General features: G+C 35.6%; 1 protein-coding gene across 2 annotated transcripts; it reads left to right on the plus strand.

Moving 5' to 3' along the window:
- Positions 1–933: 933 nt before the first annotated feature.
- Positions 934–15,848, plus strand: LOC132034155 (biotin--protein ligase 2-like). 2 transcript variants are annotated; one of them, XM_059424426.1, is made up of 9 exons: positions 935–1,378; positions 2,177–2,238; positions 2,951–3,099; positions 4,816–4,936; positions 5,273–5,428; positions 7,351–7,396; positions 9,113–9,185; positions 13,561–13,637; positions 15,607–15,848. In XM_059424426.1, the coding sequence occupies exons 1-9, from the start codon at positions 1,002–1,004 to the stop codon at positions 15,647–15,649; spliced, it is 1,104 nt and encodes a 367-aa protein (XP_059280409.1). In that variant the 5' UTR covers positions 935–1,001; the 3' UTR covers positions 15,650–15,848. The 2 variants fall into 2 exon arrangements, 1 of the variants encoding a protein (XP_059280409.1); XR_009408964.1 differs by lacking the exons at positions 13,561–13,637; positions 15,607–15,848 and adding an exon at positions 5,823–6,017 and having other exon boundaries at positions 934–1,378.
- The last annotated feature ends 633 nt before the right edge of the window (positions 15,849–16,481 follow it).

Below are 16,481 nucleotides of genomic sequence, written 5' to 3' on the forward strand. Positions count from 1 at the left end.
TTGCTATATTTTAATCTAGGAATAGAGAAGATATATAAAAGGAGATAAGAAAATAGCCGTTGGAATAATAAAAAAGGGAATGGTCTTAGATTTTTTTTTTACACATTGGATTAATGTTATGTGACCGTTATTTTAAGGCATCATGCCCCAAACGTCATTTGAAATTACTTGAATTTTAGAAAAACCTAGTAGATGGAGGTAATTAGGATCCGTTACTATTTGAATGAGTAACGATTATAAAAATAAAAAAATTAAAAAAAACAAGTGTAGAGGGGTAAGTAGGACTAGATATATAGTTTAAAGAGGATTTGAATAAAACGAGTCAAATTTAGAGTTTTTTTTTTATGTATTCTATTTTTTTTAGAGATAATGGTAAAAAACACTCTTTAAGTATCACGTTTTTGTGAGTTTCCTACCTGAACTATCAGGTGTTTGCGTTTTCTACCTAAACTATTTCCAACTATTTATCAAAACATACCTGAACTATCAAGTATTTGCGTTTCCTACCTGAACTATTACCAACTATTTATCAAAACACACTTCGACTAGTGCTTGAAACTCACAAAAAATTCATATCTTTTTACCATTATCTCTTTTTTTTTTTCTTTTTCCAATTAATCCTTTAATTATCCTCATGGAGGGCCATTTGGCACCATTTTTAAACAAAAAAGAAAGAACGTATGCTACGCACCATCAAATCTTTTAGTCAAGGTATGTTTTGATAAATAATTGATAATAGTTTAGGTAGAAAATGCAAAAAATAATACTCCACTTGAGTTGTGTTTTTAATTATTATCTTTTTTATTTTATTTTATATACTATGCCACATAAGTTTTGATATTGCCATCTTATACATGTGCAGTTAAAGTCGTACCTTGTGCTACACTGTTTGTACTTCATATTGACACTACAAAAATTGCTCTGGCAGGCACTAATTCACCAACAAACACCCTCCTGAATATATAAACCTTCAGCATTAATTTCTCCGTCATTGAAAACTAATGATTTCTCAATTCAAAGGCATATTTTTCACACATTCTCTTCCAAAAATTCCCAATTTTCCATACCTCAAAGCTTTCTCCTCATCGTCATCACACGTTAAAATGGAGCCAAAAAACCCTGCACAAACGCTGCTTCTACTCTCTGGCAAATCCAATGAAGAGAATGACGTGGCAAAGGTATTAAAGGACAAAAATACCCTTCAACTGCATAAAAATGGTGAAGAAGTTGATGTTGTTCTTCATTCAGAGCTCAAAACAACATTCGAAAACGACGCGTTTCGAATTGAAGAATACTTTAAAACACTTTGGAGTAGGCGTTTTGGGAGACTACTTATTTACTCTCCTAAATTGTCTTCAACTCATGACGTTATTTCACAGTAATTAACCGATCCCTATCTTCATTAATAGCATATTTGTTTTCATTGTTCTTAAAATTATATTGTATGGTGTTATAAACCCGTTGTTATAAAAAAAAAAAGCCGTGCAACTCCCGTATGCGCGGGTATAAAATGTTATTAATCTTACTTGCATTTCCAAGAGTTGTTTCCCATGGCTCGAACCCGTGGTGACCTATGGTATTGTATTCAAGGCTCCTTCCCGTTGTTATTTACAATATATATATATAATTTTTTTATGACATGGGACCCGCAGCCGCAATACGATCCTGTGCAATTGTTCGCAAACCACACGGAGAGAGAGATAGGCAATGTTAGACCTCCGTGAAAGCCAGTTCAACGTTATATGCGTTATTGTACAGTCTATCCAAACATTGTATTCATTAATACAATACAACCCAATCCAATACGATACTATACAATATGGTATTGTAACAGTTCAACGTTTTGCTTGTACAGTCAAATCTCTCTATAACGGCATGTTTGTTCCGATATTTTTGGCTGCTATACCGAATTGCTATTATAGGTAACATATAATTTAACATAACATGAAAGATTGGTTCCACAGAAAATATAGCTGTTATAGTGAAGTGTCCTTATATAAGGATGTTGTTATAGACTGCAAGTTATTTACGTTAATTTAGATTAGCATGCTTAAGTATATATAATTACCTGTTTGATATTGTGAAAACTCTTTACTTACAAGTTGAACCTGCTTGCTAATTGGTTATTGATACTGTAACTTTTTCTTTTATTCATTTTATTGTTTGTGTATGGCAGAAATAACTCTGACTTACCAGTTGGTACAGTGTGTGTTGCTGATGTGCAACTGAAAGGGAGAGGTATGTGGATATCCCTGCATTTTTAACTTTTTGAAAGTCGGAATCTTTTTAAGTAGTATACATAATGATCTGACTTTCAAATGGAGGGTGCAAAAACTATTAATTTTGTTCTAGTGAACTATAGACTTCATTTCTGTGGTACAATTCAATTAAGTGCTTATTAGCATATGCTGGGCTGTTCTATTTCGTGCAACCAATTGTGCTCTCTCTCTCTCTCTCTCTCGCAATTGTGATTGCATTTCACTTTTGTAAGAAATATTATAGAACTGGACTGTTGTTGTCTTTGAAATATAAAACAATCAACTTCTGTAGCTATGTTAAGAAGACTGAATATTGTATGAAGATTGAAGAGATTAGAGGTGGATTTTGGCACCAAATGTGAGATTTTGTTCCCTCCACAAACTATGAATTAGTAAAAACGGCTTTCGGACCTTTAGAAAAGCATAGATATGTGTTATTTGCCTTGAGCGTGATGGCGTGACCTTTTCCATTAACAATGAATGGAAGTTAGAGAAGGTCCCATTCTCCATTGTTGCTTTAACGTTAGGGTAATACAAAACTAATAGAAAAAAAAATGCATGAGTTATAGAGTAGGTATCAAAAATTGCAGTTGCTCTATCTTGTGTATTGCAGATTTTTTGCTCTTATCATGTTTGCCAACATTTATTCATATTTTACTTTGATTTGATTATATGTTTAATTACCTCTGAAGGCCGTTCAAGTAATGTGTGGCAATCACCAAAGGGTTGCCTTTTATTTTCATTTTCAATACAAATGGAGGATGGCAGAGTGGTGCCACATGTGCAGTATGTAGTCTGTCTTGCCATGACAGAGGCCATTAAGGCTGTCTGTTTGGAAAAGGTAAGTACTTATATTACAAATATGTGTACTGGCATCCTGAAATTGAAATTCGATTGGTCAATCAATGTATGGGAAACATAAGTAGGAGATAAGTGTGACTGTATGTCAACATTGCTTAAACATTGAACTAAAGTTTTCTCATTTATTAAGTTATATATTCTCTATCTGATTGTGTCAATGAAACCATTAGTTTTTACACATGTAGATTATATGGTTTTGCCATTTAGTTCGTGTACTTGGAAATTAAAGCAGTTATATGATGGATGGTCTGTGAAGAATTGTATACAGTACTTGTGGACAATTATTGCTTAGTGCTTATTGGTCTGCTAAAGAGATTCTCCTGTTTCCTAAAGAATGTTACTTGAGTTAGGAGGTATTCAGGAAAGAGATGATTGTGAAAGGGAAAACCTGGATAATTATCAATGCCCACTTTATTACTCAGTGAACTGTAGGATGAACTTATATCAAATTCAGGTAGATTCAGTTGATACAGCTGCCTATGATATGGAGCATTGACATAGGTTTTTGGTTCTTCTTGAGTTACAAGATTCTCTGTCAGACTTTTCTATTAATTACTTTGTTTTGTCTAGATTTGCCTAAATAATTAATGATTTCTATCGTCATTTATTCATGCTGTATTGATGAACAGGGGTATTTCCTGAACTCCGTCGATATTTGGCAAAATAATGCTCCTAATTGCTCTGCTTATGCCAGGAGACTATGAATCACCACTACGTTGTATAGATATTTTGTATTAAAGATGGTTTCCATTTTGAAGGGTAGACTCCCGTAGTTGTGATTGTCTTAAGCAGAAAGAGTGAATTTGCTAAGCCTATTAAGAGCTAAATTTAGGAAATTTAGAAGAAAAACCTTGTAGTATCCACCACCGAATTCCTTGTTCCATGGAATTCTTTGTCTTTAATGCTTCCCTACATTGCTTCCTCCAAGACCACCTAATCACTGCTGGTGGTTAGGGCTTCTCCTGATATAAGCTTGAAGTCCTCACATATAGGCATCATTTATTTGATAAGGGTTATATATGTGGTTAACATCTTTACTCTTAAATGTTATCTAAGTGTGTTTCCCGCTTTTTCAAGTACATTTAAATCAAAATTTAAGGTAAACTCTAAAGTAGCCTTTCCTGCATATATCCTGCCACTCATTATCGAATCTCTCATGTGCTCTATTGAAAGCATCATTATCTCTACCAGCATGTCCATTCAGATCTCCTAATTTATATTAGCTGGAATGAGTTAAGTTTATTCCACCTAGTGATCATGTTTGACTTGTATCACTATCAAATGAGATAAATCCCTGTAATGTTCTCACTGAACTTTCGTGTATGAAACCTGTCCTCAAGGTACTTTTATTATTTGATGTCTAACTTTATCATGTTGCTTTACTTGAGCCAAGTGTCTACCGGAAACAACCTCTCTACCTTCACAAGGAAGGGGTAAGGCTGCATATACACCACCCTCCCCAGACCCCACTTGTGGGATTACTCTGGATATGTTGTTGTTGTTATTGTAGTATGTATTTGAACAATTTCAATTATACATATGGATAAAATAGGAGTGGTAGGACAGGATTTGTTGAAACTAGATGTTTGCTGTATAGAAGCTTTTGTAACATGTAGATCGTTTACTTGATTTAGAATAACTGTTGATATGTTATACTTACTTTCCTTGTTGTTCTTGGCTGCGTAATGTGTTACAGGGAACTCCATATCTTGATGTTCGAATAAAGTGGCCAAATGATCTATATTTAGGTGGCCTTAAAGTGGGAGGCATTCTAAGCACATCTGTATATAGGTCAAAGAAGTTCTATGTTAGTGCTGGTAAACTGGCTCAGTCATTTACTTACCAAAAAGAAAAAAGAAAAAGAAAGTACTGTCTTACTGATGTCTATTTTATTCTCTCTTCATGCCCAAAATAAAGAATAAACTTTGCATGCTACTACAAACTTTTGGGGTTTCTTGCAAACTTAATGAATTTAGTTAGTCAGAATTTTTTCTTACTCTTGCAGTCTTGGTTAACATAGCTAATTTTCTAAATCCCTTTTCGGATCATTCTAAATTGACTGATGAACATCTGTAGCTGTTTCTATCTCCTTTCAGTCTATCGATTTGGAGAAATTACATTGGAGTTCTTTGATGTTGATAATTACTTCGCAGGAGTTGGATTGAATGTGGGGAATGAGAAGCCTACCACATGCTTGAATTCTGTTTTAAAGAGAGTGAATCCTCTCTCACGTGAATTGAAAAGAGAAGATATTGTTGCAGCATTTTTCAATAAATTTGAGAACCTTTATGACGTTTTCTTAGAACAAGGTAAATCGACTTTAACTACTCATTTGAAACCATCGTGGATATACAGCCCGACTTTCAAATGTTGAAATACAAAACTTCAGGGACTAGTCAAGAATATGAATGTTCTGGAATGCTCAGCATGCTAGTTCAAGTTTAACAATATGGTTATTCATAGATCAAAAGAACCACCATTTATTTTCTGTCTGCTTCTTGGTTTTGTAGTTTACTTGATAGCCTTTAATCAAGTTCTTAACTCATCAACATGGGAGAAACATAAAATATTGAAGCCTTTTGTATAACTTCAAGTACTTTTGATTTAGCTTCATACTTTTGTGTCACAACATCTTTAGTTTGGGTTTTAGATCTTGTCAAAATTTAATTCTGTCTTTGGTGAGCCTAATCTACGTTCGTCCAGGCGGTCCTGAGTTGCTACATGTCAATGCCAAAACATGATGTTGCATGTGGTAAGCTTTTCCGAAAGGAAGATAGTATTAACATACTTGTATCTCTTGGAGAAATCAGTACACCAAGTAATGGCCACCAAGAATAAACAGAAACGAAGGATAAGAGAACAAGAAATAGAGGGTTAGATTTCCCAGTCAAAGTCAGGGTACACAAGTAATTAAAGAGAACTCAGCTGCTAAATAACACAACAAGTTCTTAACTACTTAAACTCAAAATGAGACCCATGTTAAACATTGGGAAATCTTCAATATCCGTGAAATCCTAAAAGCCCAATGTTAAAGAAAAAAGATCTCCAACTAGATCTTTAACTTGTCCACTTCTTCTTTTTATCAATTCATTTAGAGATTCTAATCATGTGGTTTCCGTTTAAGTTTTTCAATTGTTCTTTAATCTCATTATGCAATAAGACATTGTTGTCTGCCCGCTACTGACATGAAACCTGGTATTTAAGTGGGAGCAAGGTAGAGGGGTGGTGGGTCCATACTCCGAGTATCAAACCTATGGGCCAACTGGTGTTGGGTTGCTAACTCATAGGGAATGTTTCAGCTATCAAAAAAATAATAAAACAAATCACATTGCTGTTTGCACACCATGTCATTTGAGTAGTATCCAGTAATTGTTTCTAGGAAGATAACGCTTTCTCCTCCCTCCTACCCTTGTTTTTTTTGTTTTTTTTTGTTTTTTTTTTTTTCCCCTCTGGTGGGCGGTGTTAACCAAAGGTAACGAAGTTAGGAAACTTCCAATATGAATGTGGGGTGTTCTTGTCTGTATGAGCTGCTTATATATTTTTGATGGCAAAAGTAAGCTGGTTCCTGGAGGAAGATTTCAAGAATTTTAAGCACGGTTGTTTGCTGATGGTGATGAGATTGTAATTTACAAGTTAAATTTAAAACGTGTCAAAAAATATAGTACATCAAACATTACCAGCCTTTCTTCCCATTGATGGGTCAGCGATAATATCAAAATTTATCATTTTTTTTGTTACCTTTCTCAAAAAGTGATATCACCATATGCTAGACTTTCTTTCCACTTGCCTGTGTCTTTTTCTAAGCTGGCCTGTTTTGGCGTGTCCTTTATTTTCCATTAAGATGATATTTCACTGTCAGCAAATGAACTGGAGGTTCAGTAATGAGAATAGTCCCTTTTTTTTTCATTGGGTTGGTTAATGTTGAGCTTGTCAAAAAGGGTATTAGGTGCTTATGCAACTTGAGATCCATAGGAACTTTTGTAGTGAGGGTGGTGTTCTGGGACGTTGTGTATTGTATTAGATTATCGTGCAATGTTGGAAGTCATAAAGTTCAGTTTTATGCTTTCTTATCAACTTCATTCTTTGCTGTTTGTGATTGTCTTAGAAACTGTTTAAGTACCTGGAAATCATGGAGTGATTCCTTGGTGAAGGAGCTATATTCTTGTAGGGAGCTTCTGCATATCTTGGTACGGTAATGAAAAGAGTGATGCATTTTTCTGTGTGCATGCAGGATTTCAAGCTCTTGAAGAGTTGTATTATAGGACTTGGTTACACAGGTAAAGACTGGTATATGTTGCTGTAGATTCCAACATCTGTTATGCTGCTACCCTTCTACTTTGAAACTCTTTACCAAGCAGAGAACTTTATGCTATGGAAATGCTATGGAAATCCTTTAAAGTTGACCCTTTGTTCGCTTTTAATCACACATGTGCATCTTCTTGTACTTGATTGTGCTTTGGATGACGGGAAATAAAAGTAAAATTCTCTTACCATGTCGTATGGTAGGACAAAGGCTGCTTCTAGATGAGCAATGAAAAGCTTTATGTAATAAAAGATTGTGGATCACTGGGTAGTGTCATTCTCCAGACTACAAAAGGGACTCTTAAACAAATGGACCTAGACCTCGGTAGTTTCACTTGTATCATTCACAGTAATGATGCGCAAAAAATTCAACGTACTTGTACTGTACTGATGCCCGAGCCTAGATAACAGGGTTCTTTTGGGAAGGGGGATGTTGTACGGTAGATTTACATCTGAAGGATAGCCATGGAAAAGCTGGAGATAAATGGGACTACTAGGTTCAACAAAGGCCACCTTCCTTGCCCATCAGATGACAGAAAATGAGCACCGCTTCATCCTGAATAAAATGGACAAAAGCTTGTGGGCCTGTGAGGTGAATATTAGTCCAATCTCCCTCCAAAAATTGTGACGTGACTGTTCTGTACTTATGCGGAGCTAAAGTTGTAGTCTCAACAATCAAATTGATCAAAGATCCCCTATGAATTGGTCAAGAGCAAAAGGGGAAAGTAGAAATCCTCATGTTGTAAGAGTGAATTAACATGAAATTAAGCAGGAGGACGGAGGACGATGCTTGGGGGACCCTCCAGATATTTTTGTTTTATTTACAAATTCCCAGAAATGGTCATATGGTATTTTTTGCCCCCTTGACTGGCCTTCGTCTCTCTTCTTTTCCCTCTCATCTTTTTTCTTTTGGTGAAAGAGTTATTCTATTCTCTCTTTTTTTTTTTTTTTTTTTTTCTGTTACCTTCTCAAAAAAAAAAAAAAAAGTTATTTTTTTTTTTTTTTTTTTCCATTAAAATGAAGTTCACATATCCAAAAATAAAGGTAAAGAGGAAGATGGAGCCAGCTCAAATCATCTACTTATACTAATACATGCACAAAAATTAAGATGTTACGAAGTTAACCACTGATCAGCCGAAATGTAACTCTGTGTGTGTGTGTGTGGGGGGGGGGGGGGTTTGATTACCTGCTACACTTAACACACATAATCAATATATTGTCCATGTCATTTATTCCCTTTTTTAAAATTTTGATAACCGTGGTCTTCGGGCCAGCTTGCGCGCACGGTACCTGCTACCTCTCACCAGTACAGGCACCGGTAGGCTTGGATAGATGGAAAGATATCACCTATTGTTTTTGCCTCCGCTGGGATTTGAATCTGAGACCTCATGGTTCTCCATGCCGTTTATTCCTTATTCAGATGTAGAAATATTTACATGTGTTATCATGAAACAACTGATGGTGGATGGAACATGTAACCTCTTTTGGATGCCACATGACTCGTTTTGCCTGCTTACCTTTTTGTTCTTCCTATATACTGGTTTCTTATTGTAAAGTTTGGTCAACCCTTGTACAGGTTAAGTCAGTCTGAAGTCTACTTCATTTCTTATTGAGTGCTGAATTCAAGTGTATCAAGATATTATCTCTTCAGTTATTAACTGGCATTCTTCTGCCCTCGCATGTAAATGTAGTGGACAAAGGGTTATTGTGCAGGAAAGAAGTGACGATCAGGACCAATGCGTTGAAAATGTAGTCACCATTCAGGTTAGTTTTAGTGGACTCGCTCTTTTACTTGTCCTAAGATATAAAGTATGATTATTGTTGAATTTTCAGTTTCATGCCTTGTCACTCTTTAATTTTCTTTCACAATATGGTATCTTTTTTAACTTCGAGTTCAACTTCTAGTGAGGCTGCTTCTTCACTGCGATATATTATGTAAACTCCCACAGGTATATCTTCTAGTTTACATTGCAGGATAACATATTAAGATGCACGGAAATAGGAGTGCACCAGACTAGTACAGTGAAGTCATTAAGTCGGGAGAGTGTTGAGAAAGATACAATTTGGTGGTTTTAGCGGTGCTTTTGGGTGTTTTTGAGCTTAGGGCTTAGGTCAATGGGTTCCTTTCAATCTTTCTCTTGGGATTATCTAAATGGGAGACTGAAGGCCAAGGTCACTTGAGCACTTGAAACTGTTAAAGGATTTCTAACAACAGTTCACCCAATGAGTTTCCAAAAACTGTTCAAAAACTTGAATAAATGAATAAACACATGAATTATCTTTCATTAGCATCCATGCAAATCTGGCAAAAAATATAGGGCATGGTAGAAGAAAAAGATGTATATAGGTGATACTGTTGATTTGGTATTAATGATTAAGATTGAGATGTTGATTTGATATTGATGATTAAGATTGATAGCTTAATTTTAGGAATATATTGTATTGATGTAAACGATTAGGAATTGATTGTGTAATATTGTCTTTCCTTATTTAGTCTTAGAACTCATGTATAAGTACCATTCTTATGGATTGTATATTCATTCAAAAAATTATAGAAGCCCTTTCTTCTTGCTAAAAAAAAGAGGTGTTTTCTATCAAAAACTCCTTCCGTTCTGGATTATTTTTCTCTGTTGGGTCCAATTAGCCTATCCACTATCAGTTTTGATTTTTCCGATCACCGGAATTAGGATTCCGGCGTGGCAGCCAACTTTTCCGGCGATTTTTTTCTGGATTTTTTTTTTCAGTTCTGTCGTAGGCCTATTCTAACCTTTCCCATCCAGGATAATATGGGTGTGAGAGACTTTGTCTGTCTTCGAAGATGGTGTTGCTAATTATGTGCGACATTGGCTCAATTGTTGGATTATTGATTCTCCAATAGAAATAGTCAAAGGGGATAGAGATATTACCTTATCATCCTTCTGTATAGGGTTGATCTTTTGTACTCTGATTTTAGATTCTATCACCAAAGAACTAGCGTAGTGTCGATTCTTTCACGATTATTGTGGCCGTACGGGGAAGAAGATTAGTTGTGATGGCTTAATTTGATCGATGGAACTCGAGACTGACTTTTTTGTAGGAAATTTGTCTTTTTTGCTTAAAAAAGTTATATGGGTTTATTTTCTAGAGCTGAGTTTGAATCTTTGTCTTGTGGTGAATATGCCAAGCACACTGTAAACTCTTTGCTCTCGAGTGTGACACTTTCGACTATTCATTGGTCCTACTCAACAGTGATGGTTTGTTGCTTTTATCGATTGTTGCACTAGAATGACATGGGTATATCTGTTAAAAGCCAAAAGTGAAGTTTTCTCTGTTTTAAGTCATTTCTAAGATGATTTGTACTTTTGAGGCCTAGTTGAGAATACATGGATAAAACTTTTTGGAGATTTGTCTGGGATAATCCATCAAACTAGTTGTCTTATACTAGTGCCTGAAAAGTTTAAAGAAAAAATAGGCATTTGTTAGAAGTACAGATCACCTCAGGAAGATGCCATTCTAGTAAATTTGCCCTATCAATGAAGCACTTAAAACTCTTAATTTTCGAGGAAATTTGGGTGTGTTTGTTTTGTAGAACTCTGGGAAACTTGAACCTAGAGCTCTTAAATGTGTGTTTTGGGTATTCTAAGACAAATGAGATTTTGGATGGATGTTACCTTTCGGGAATATCTGCATTACACCACCGAGGGGGAGAATTATAATTACTAGAGAAAGTGAAATAAGAGAGAGAGGACACCTTTGAGGCAGGGAAAGTCTAACCTTCTTTGCTCGTGAGTTATCTATCTTTCCTAATGAGTTAGATTTACTGAGTCGGATCTTTAAACACCCTTTATCTAACTTTGTTTCCTATAATTCTTTATCGCCCTTGATTGTTCCCGAGGAAGCTTTTGAATGATGGAAGAAATAGAAGGCCTTAGAGACTTGGGAACTTGTAAGCTGGGTGAACGTCTTCACCGTAAACATGGATAAAGATTGGTTACGAATGGGTCTTCCTTTGTAAAACATTGATGGGTCCCGTTGAAGAAGTTGAAAGCAAGATTGGTGGCTAAAGTTCTTCGAACTTATTGATTAGATTGCTCCCTTATTAGAATTCTTAATCTTGTAGAAGAATGCATTTCTTCATGGAGACATGTACAAAGTTAGAAAGCCTTGCAGTTGAAGAAAGCCTTGTACGGATTAAACAATCTCCTAGAGCTTGGTTTGACGATTCTATAAAAGAATGATCTGGTCAATATAAGACTGAACATTGTTTTATGTTGATGACATATAATGACGAGATTCCCACGGGAATTTGAGATCAAGGATCTACTTGGGAATTGAGAGTTGCTAGATCAAAAGAGGAATCTTTATTTCTCAAAGAAAGTATATTCTGGATCTCTTTATGACGGAGGTTGCAAACCAGCAAAATCACTTGAAAGCAATCACAAACTACAAAGCGGAGTTGGAAAGTCGATTGATAAAGAGAGATCAGAGGCTGGTTGGAAGACTCATTTTATCTCTCATAGCCTATTCGATCGCCTAGTGAGTCGGTTTATATGATCCTCGAGATAGTATGCAAGCCGTCTTTCACATTTTGCGGTATACTGTTGAAAAGGTCTACTTTACTCCAGACATGGTCACCTCCAACAAAGCCTTTACCGATGCAGATTGGGCTGGATCTTTAGATGACAGAAGTCTACATCCGGTTCTTTACCTCGTAGGAGGAAACTTGGTCACTTGGAGAAGCAAGAAGCAAAGTGTAGTTGCTAGATCAAGTGCGGAGGCAGAATATAGAGCTATGGCCCGGGCGTTTGCGAACTTTGTGGTTACAAAAGTTACTGAAGAATTGAGATTGTCTGAAAAAAGGAAACTTTCCTTATACAACAATGCAATCAGTATTCGTGACCGAACAAAGCACGTTGAAATTGATCGACACTTCATCAAAGAAAAAGTCATGGGTGGTGTCTTGAGTTTATTCCACGTGTCATCAAAAAAACAACTAGCTGATGTGTTTACTAAAGGCCTCAACAAACGGACTTTTCATACACTGGTTTGCAAGTTGGGCATGTGCGACATCTTTGCACCAACTTGAGGGGGAGTGTTGATTTGGTATTAATGATTAAGATTGAGATGTTGATTTGATATTGATGATTAAGATTGATAGCTTAATTTTAGGAATATATTGTATTGATGTAAATGATTGAAGTGTAATATTGTCTTTCCTTATTTAGTCTTAGAACTCATGTATAAGTACCCATTCTTATGGATTGTATATTCATTCAGAATTACAAGAAACCCATTCTTCTTGCTAAAAATCTTCAGATACCAACTAGTTGGGAATATGGGTTAGTCATATTAGTACATTTACATTAGGTCATGTGTCTTCTAGGAGCTTCTTAATCTTGTCATAGATTTTTCTCCCAATAGAAATATAGAGAACTTCTTCTATTTTATGTTGCATAATGTTTGTCTGAGATGAGTTTAAAGGGAACAACATGGTCAGTGAGGATTCATAGCCGATCCTTCATAGCCGATCCTGACTTGCCTGCTATAGAGGCCTAGTTGTTGTAAGGGGTGACTTTTCTCCTAAGACACATTCAGGAAGAGTGTACTCTTAGGAAAATAAGGAGTTATAATGCAATGTACCAGTTACCAAGTATCTTTTTTTCCTAGCTCTTAATTTGATTTTGCTTATATGTTATCCATGAGTTAAGCTGGGTTCACCTTTTTGAGTTAGAGTGAAGTATAGGAAACTGTACGATTACCCAAGACGAGTTTGGATGGTCAATATCTGAACAGATAAGTATCTCATAAGAGAGAGGTCATGAAAGCTACCACTCTTATTGTTGTGAAGATGGTAGGGGAACCTGTAGAGAATCCATGTTACTGTTGAATCCTTGATTGTTGATTCTTCCCTTCTATAATGTGGCGTTTACCACTCTTTAGTATATGCTTGTGATATTTGTGGATTCATAGTCTATGTATAACCACTCAGCCGAAGCTGGCACCCTCATCAATCCCATGAAGTGAACACGCTCTGAAGTTTATTTCAATTGTTGTTTTGATTTGGACCATATAATTTTCATACTTTGTCTTAGTTGTCCTTGCTCTAGTAAACTGTCTTTTCCGTGTAATTAGCTACATAAACAAATGATTCTACTTTCAGGGTTTGGCATCCTCAGGGTACTTATTAGGAATCACAGATGATGGTCAAATGTGTGAGCTACACCCAGATGGCAACAGGTTTGTCTCGAGGCTAAACATCTCTAACATAACCCATCTTATCTTTTCAGTTCTTTTGTCGAAAATCTCCCCCAACATTGGTAAAAGAGAGTATGTTGATTTTGACCATTTATGCTTCTCCTTTGACCACTGCTTAATTAGTGGATACCAATCTGATTTGCTATTGATCATTAAATTTGCTTGTGTTTGTGAATCTTGATAACCAAACAATGAATTGTTTTTATAATCTTTTTTTTACTTCTAAACACTAGTAACAATAATCATCACCTATAGAAGATAGCAAGAAACAAAGGCTGGACGGAGATGTAGAGGTGAGTGGAAAGAGTGTTATGCAAAAGAATATGATTTACAGGCTCTATAGAGTCCTCACAGAAGTTACATCTACTATATCCTCTGTGCTGTAAATTGTCTTGAGTCAGACATGCATTGTGTAAGGCATTCCATTCAAAGTGTGCTATGTTGATCGGTGCTTTGGTTTGCCAAATCTGTCTCCAAGGCCATCTATGATTGTCACCAGTAGGCTTCCCTTTGTAAAGATTGATAGCAGAGCTTCTAGAGAATTTATCATCCCTTTGGGCCACCCAAACAGAGGAGTCATTTTGACTTCCAACGAGCTTCAGCTTTTCTTAAGCTCTAAATATTGATTTACCCTCTCAATCTCCCAATCATTACAGCTCCTGAACTGCTCATTCCAGCTACCTTCATTGTGCCTGAGTACTTTATCAACAATCAGCTATAAATCTGATCTAAATCTGTTATTTATTTTCATATGTTATCGGATCCACTTCAGTTTTAAGAAGTTAAAAATTTTCAAAATAAAAAGTTAATTTTCTACCTTTGGACTCATTTCTATCTAGATAATATACATTTCAGCTTTCTCCTTATTGTCCATGCCAAAATCAAGGTGGGATCTTTAAGTTGGTTCGGAGAGAGCATTACGGCGTACTAATGACGAGAAGTGGACTCTTATTAAAAACAAAATTAGTGAAGTCTTAGAAATTAGAGTTTACACTTTACAGTAGTATCCAAGAAAAATCAAATGAAAATCACTTATATCTTTTTTCATTTTTCTCCAGTCATTTAACTATCAAGTTTGATTGGACGTGGGACTATCTTTACAATGATACAGTTCACATATTTGCCTTAAAGTGCTGCGTTAATACTAGTGCTTTTTACTTGTAAATACATGAGGTGAGTACCTTATTTACTTGATTCATATCATCCACATGTCATGTCCTAGTGTTCATTGGCGTGGTCAGTCATAGTCGCAGAAGTGGCCTAAGGCTGGTCTGTTTCCTCTCATACCATGCCTGTTGAAAGTTCCTTGCCCTTTCCCTGGAATCGGGTGTGAATTCCTAAATTCATTTAGCTTGACCAGGATCAACTTCATGGCGGAGCTAGTTCCACAGCTATTGATTCGCACCCGCTGGTCAAAGAAGACTGTAATAGTTGCTGATATATTAGGTTGAGAAATGGCCCCCTCCCCCTTGTCTTTGTCGAAAAGGGTAAAGATTTGGAGTTGCAAAAGGATTTCTTGAAGCAGTTCTGATGAAAAAGTACCTCTATCTATATCTAGCCCACTCACCATAAAGAAAAAAATTATGAGGCAAAAAGACAAATGACCCATGTAACTATCTAATCATTATTTTGTTACTTAATGCTAAAGATGAATGTGCATTCATTTGAACAAGGTGCTATTTTTCTTTGCTTTTTAGGATATTTAACTTTGCAGGTGACTCAAATGGAAAAAAAATTATGAGCTGTTCTTCCTTTACATTCATTTCTGAAGCAAATAGTTTTAGTGGGGGTTCTTTGTCTCTGATAATAATAGCAACAATCATTAGGTGCTGTTTTTAGTTCTAATTTGTCTAGGTTATTTTTGGCAGTGACGAGGTGTTAGTTTTCTGATAAACATAGCATGTTTGCTTGGACCATTAGTAGTTAACATTGTTTTATTCCATGGATGCAGTTTTGACTTCTTCAAAGGGCTTATCAAAAGAAAAATGAGCTGAAGGAGATTCATGTTCGTGTCTTCTAACAAAGGGTCTATCCTCTCTCTGGTCTTTTTTGTTCACTTTAATGCATGTATTGTCTTTTTATTTTTGTTTATCGGTTATTTCTGGCTGATTTTCTTACAGATAGTCTTTTGTCGAACTATTATTTGTATTGATTCGTTAACTTTTTTATAGAGCTGGAAGCAAGATTGATGTATCTTGATTTTCTTTGTATAGAAGCAGTATGATTTCTGCCAAGACATAGTGACGTTTAGTTTTTATTTTATTGTTTAAAAGCACCATTTTTCAACCAAACATTAAGAAAGTAAAGATTTACGTTTTCTGTTTTCAAGTTTTGCTAGAATTGATGTCTTTTTGCGCAAACACTCTAAATTCTTTTGAACCAAAAACCAAAATTGATGAACAAGAGAATGAGTGTGTAATTTGGGGTGAGCACGGTACAGTATATACCGATTATCATACCGAAATCGAAATTTATGAATCCGCTTATCAAGATATGGGGGGTATTTGGCGTACGCATTTTTGAAAAGTTTGGTATTTGCTGCAGATTCCCTGAAATACCGAATATCATACCGACGTATTCCATAATATATATATATATATAGATGGCCTATATAAGGGCAAAGGCCCCAACGCTTCGGATTATAGTGTATGTGTATATGTAGTTGTGTTTAGGTAATAATAATAATATATATATATATATATATATATATATGTTCAAAATACGATTAATTTAACATTGTAGTTTTTTCCGTATCTAAAACTTTATTTTATTCGTGTTTCCGAAAATTTATTAATACCTTTTTAAAGAAGACTTGTTTAAAAGCTA

The sequence above is a fragment of the Lycium ferocissimum genome, chromosome 10 (assembly GCF_029784015.1).
Source record: "Lycium ferocissimum isolate CSIRO_LF1 chromosome 10, AGI_CSIRO_Lferr_CH_V1, whole genome shotgun sequence".
NCBI classification, from domain to species: Eukaryota; Viridiplantae; Streptophyta; class Magnoliopsida; order Solanales; family Solanaceae; genus Lycium; species Lycium ferocissimum.

Bases quoted from the DNA above. Each gene is read 5' to 3' on its own strand.
- LOC132034155 (XM_059424426.1), top strand. From the start codon at position 1,002: ATGATTTCTCAATTCAAAGGCATATTTTTCACACATTCTCTTCCAAAA. The intron at 7,397-9,112 runs GTAAAGACTGGT...ATGTAAATGTAG, and splicing joins TATAGGACTTGGTTACACAG to TGGACAAAGGGTTATTGTGC. The intron at 13,638-15,606 runs GTTTGTCTCGAG...CCATGGATGCAG, and splicing joins CTACACCCAGATGGCAACAG to TTTTGACTTCTTCAAAGGGC.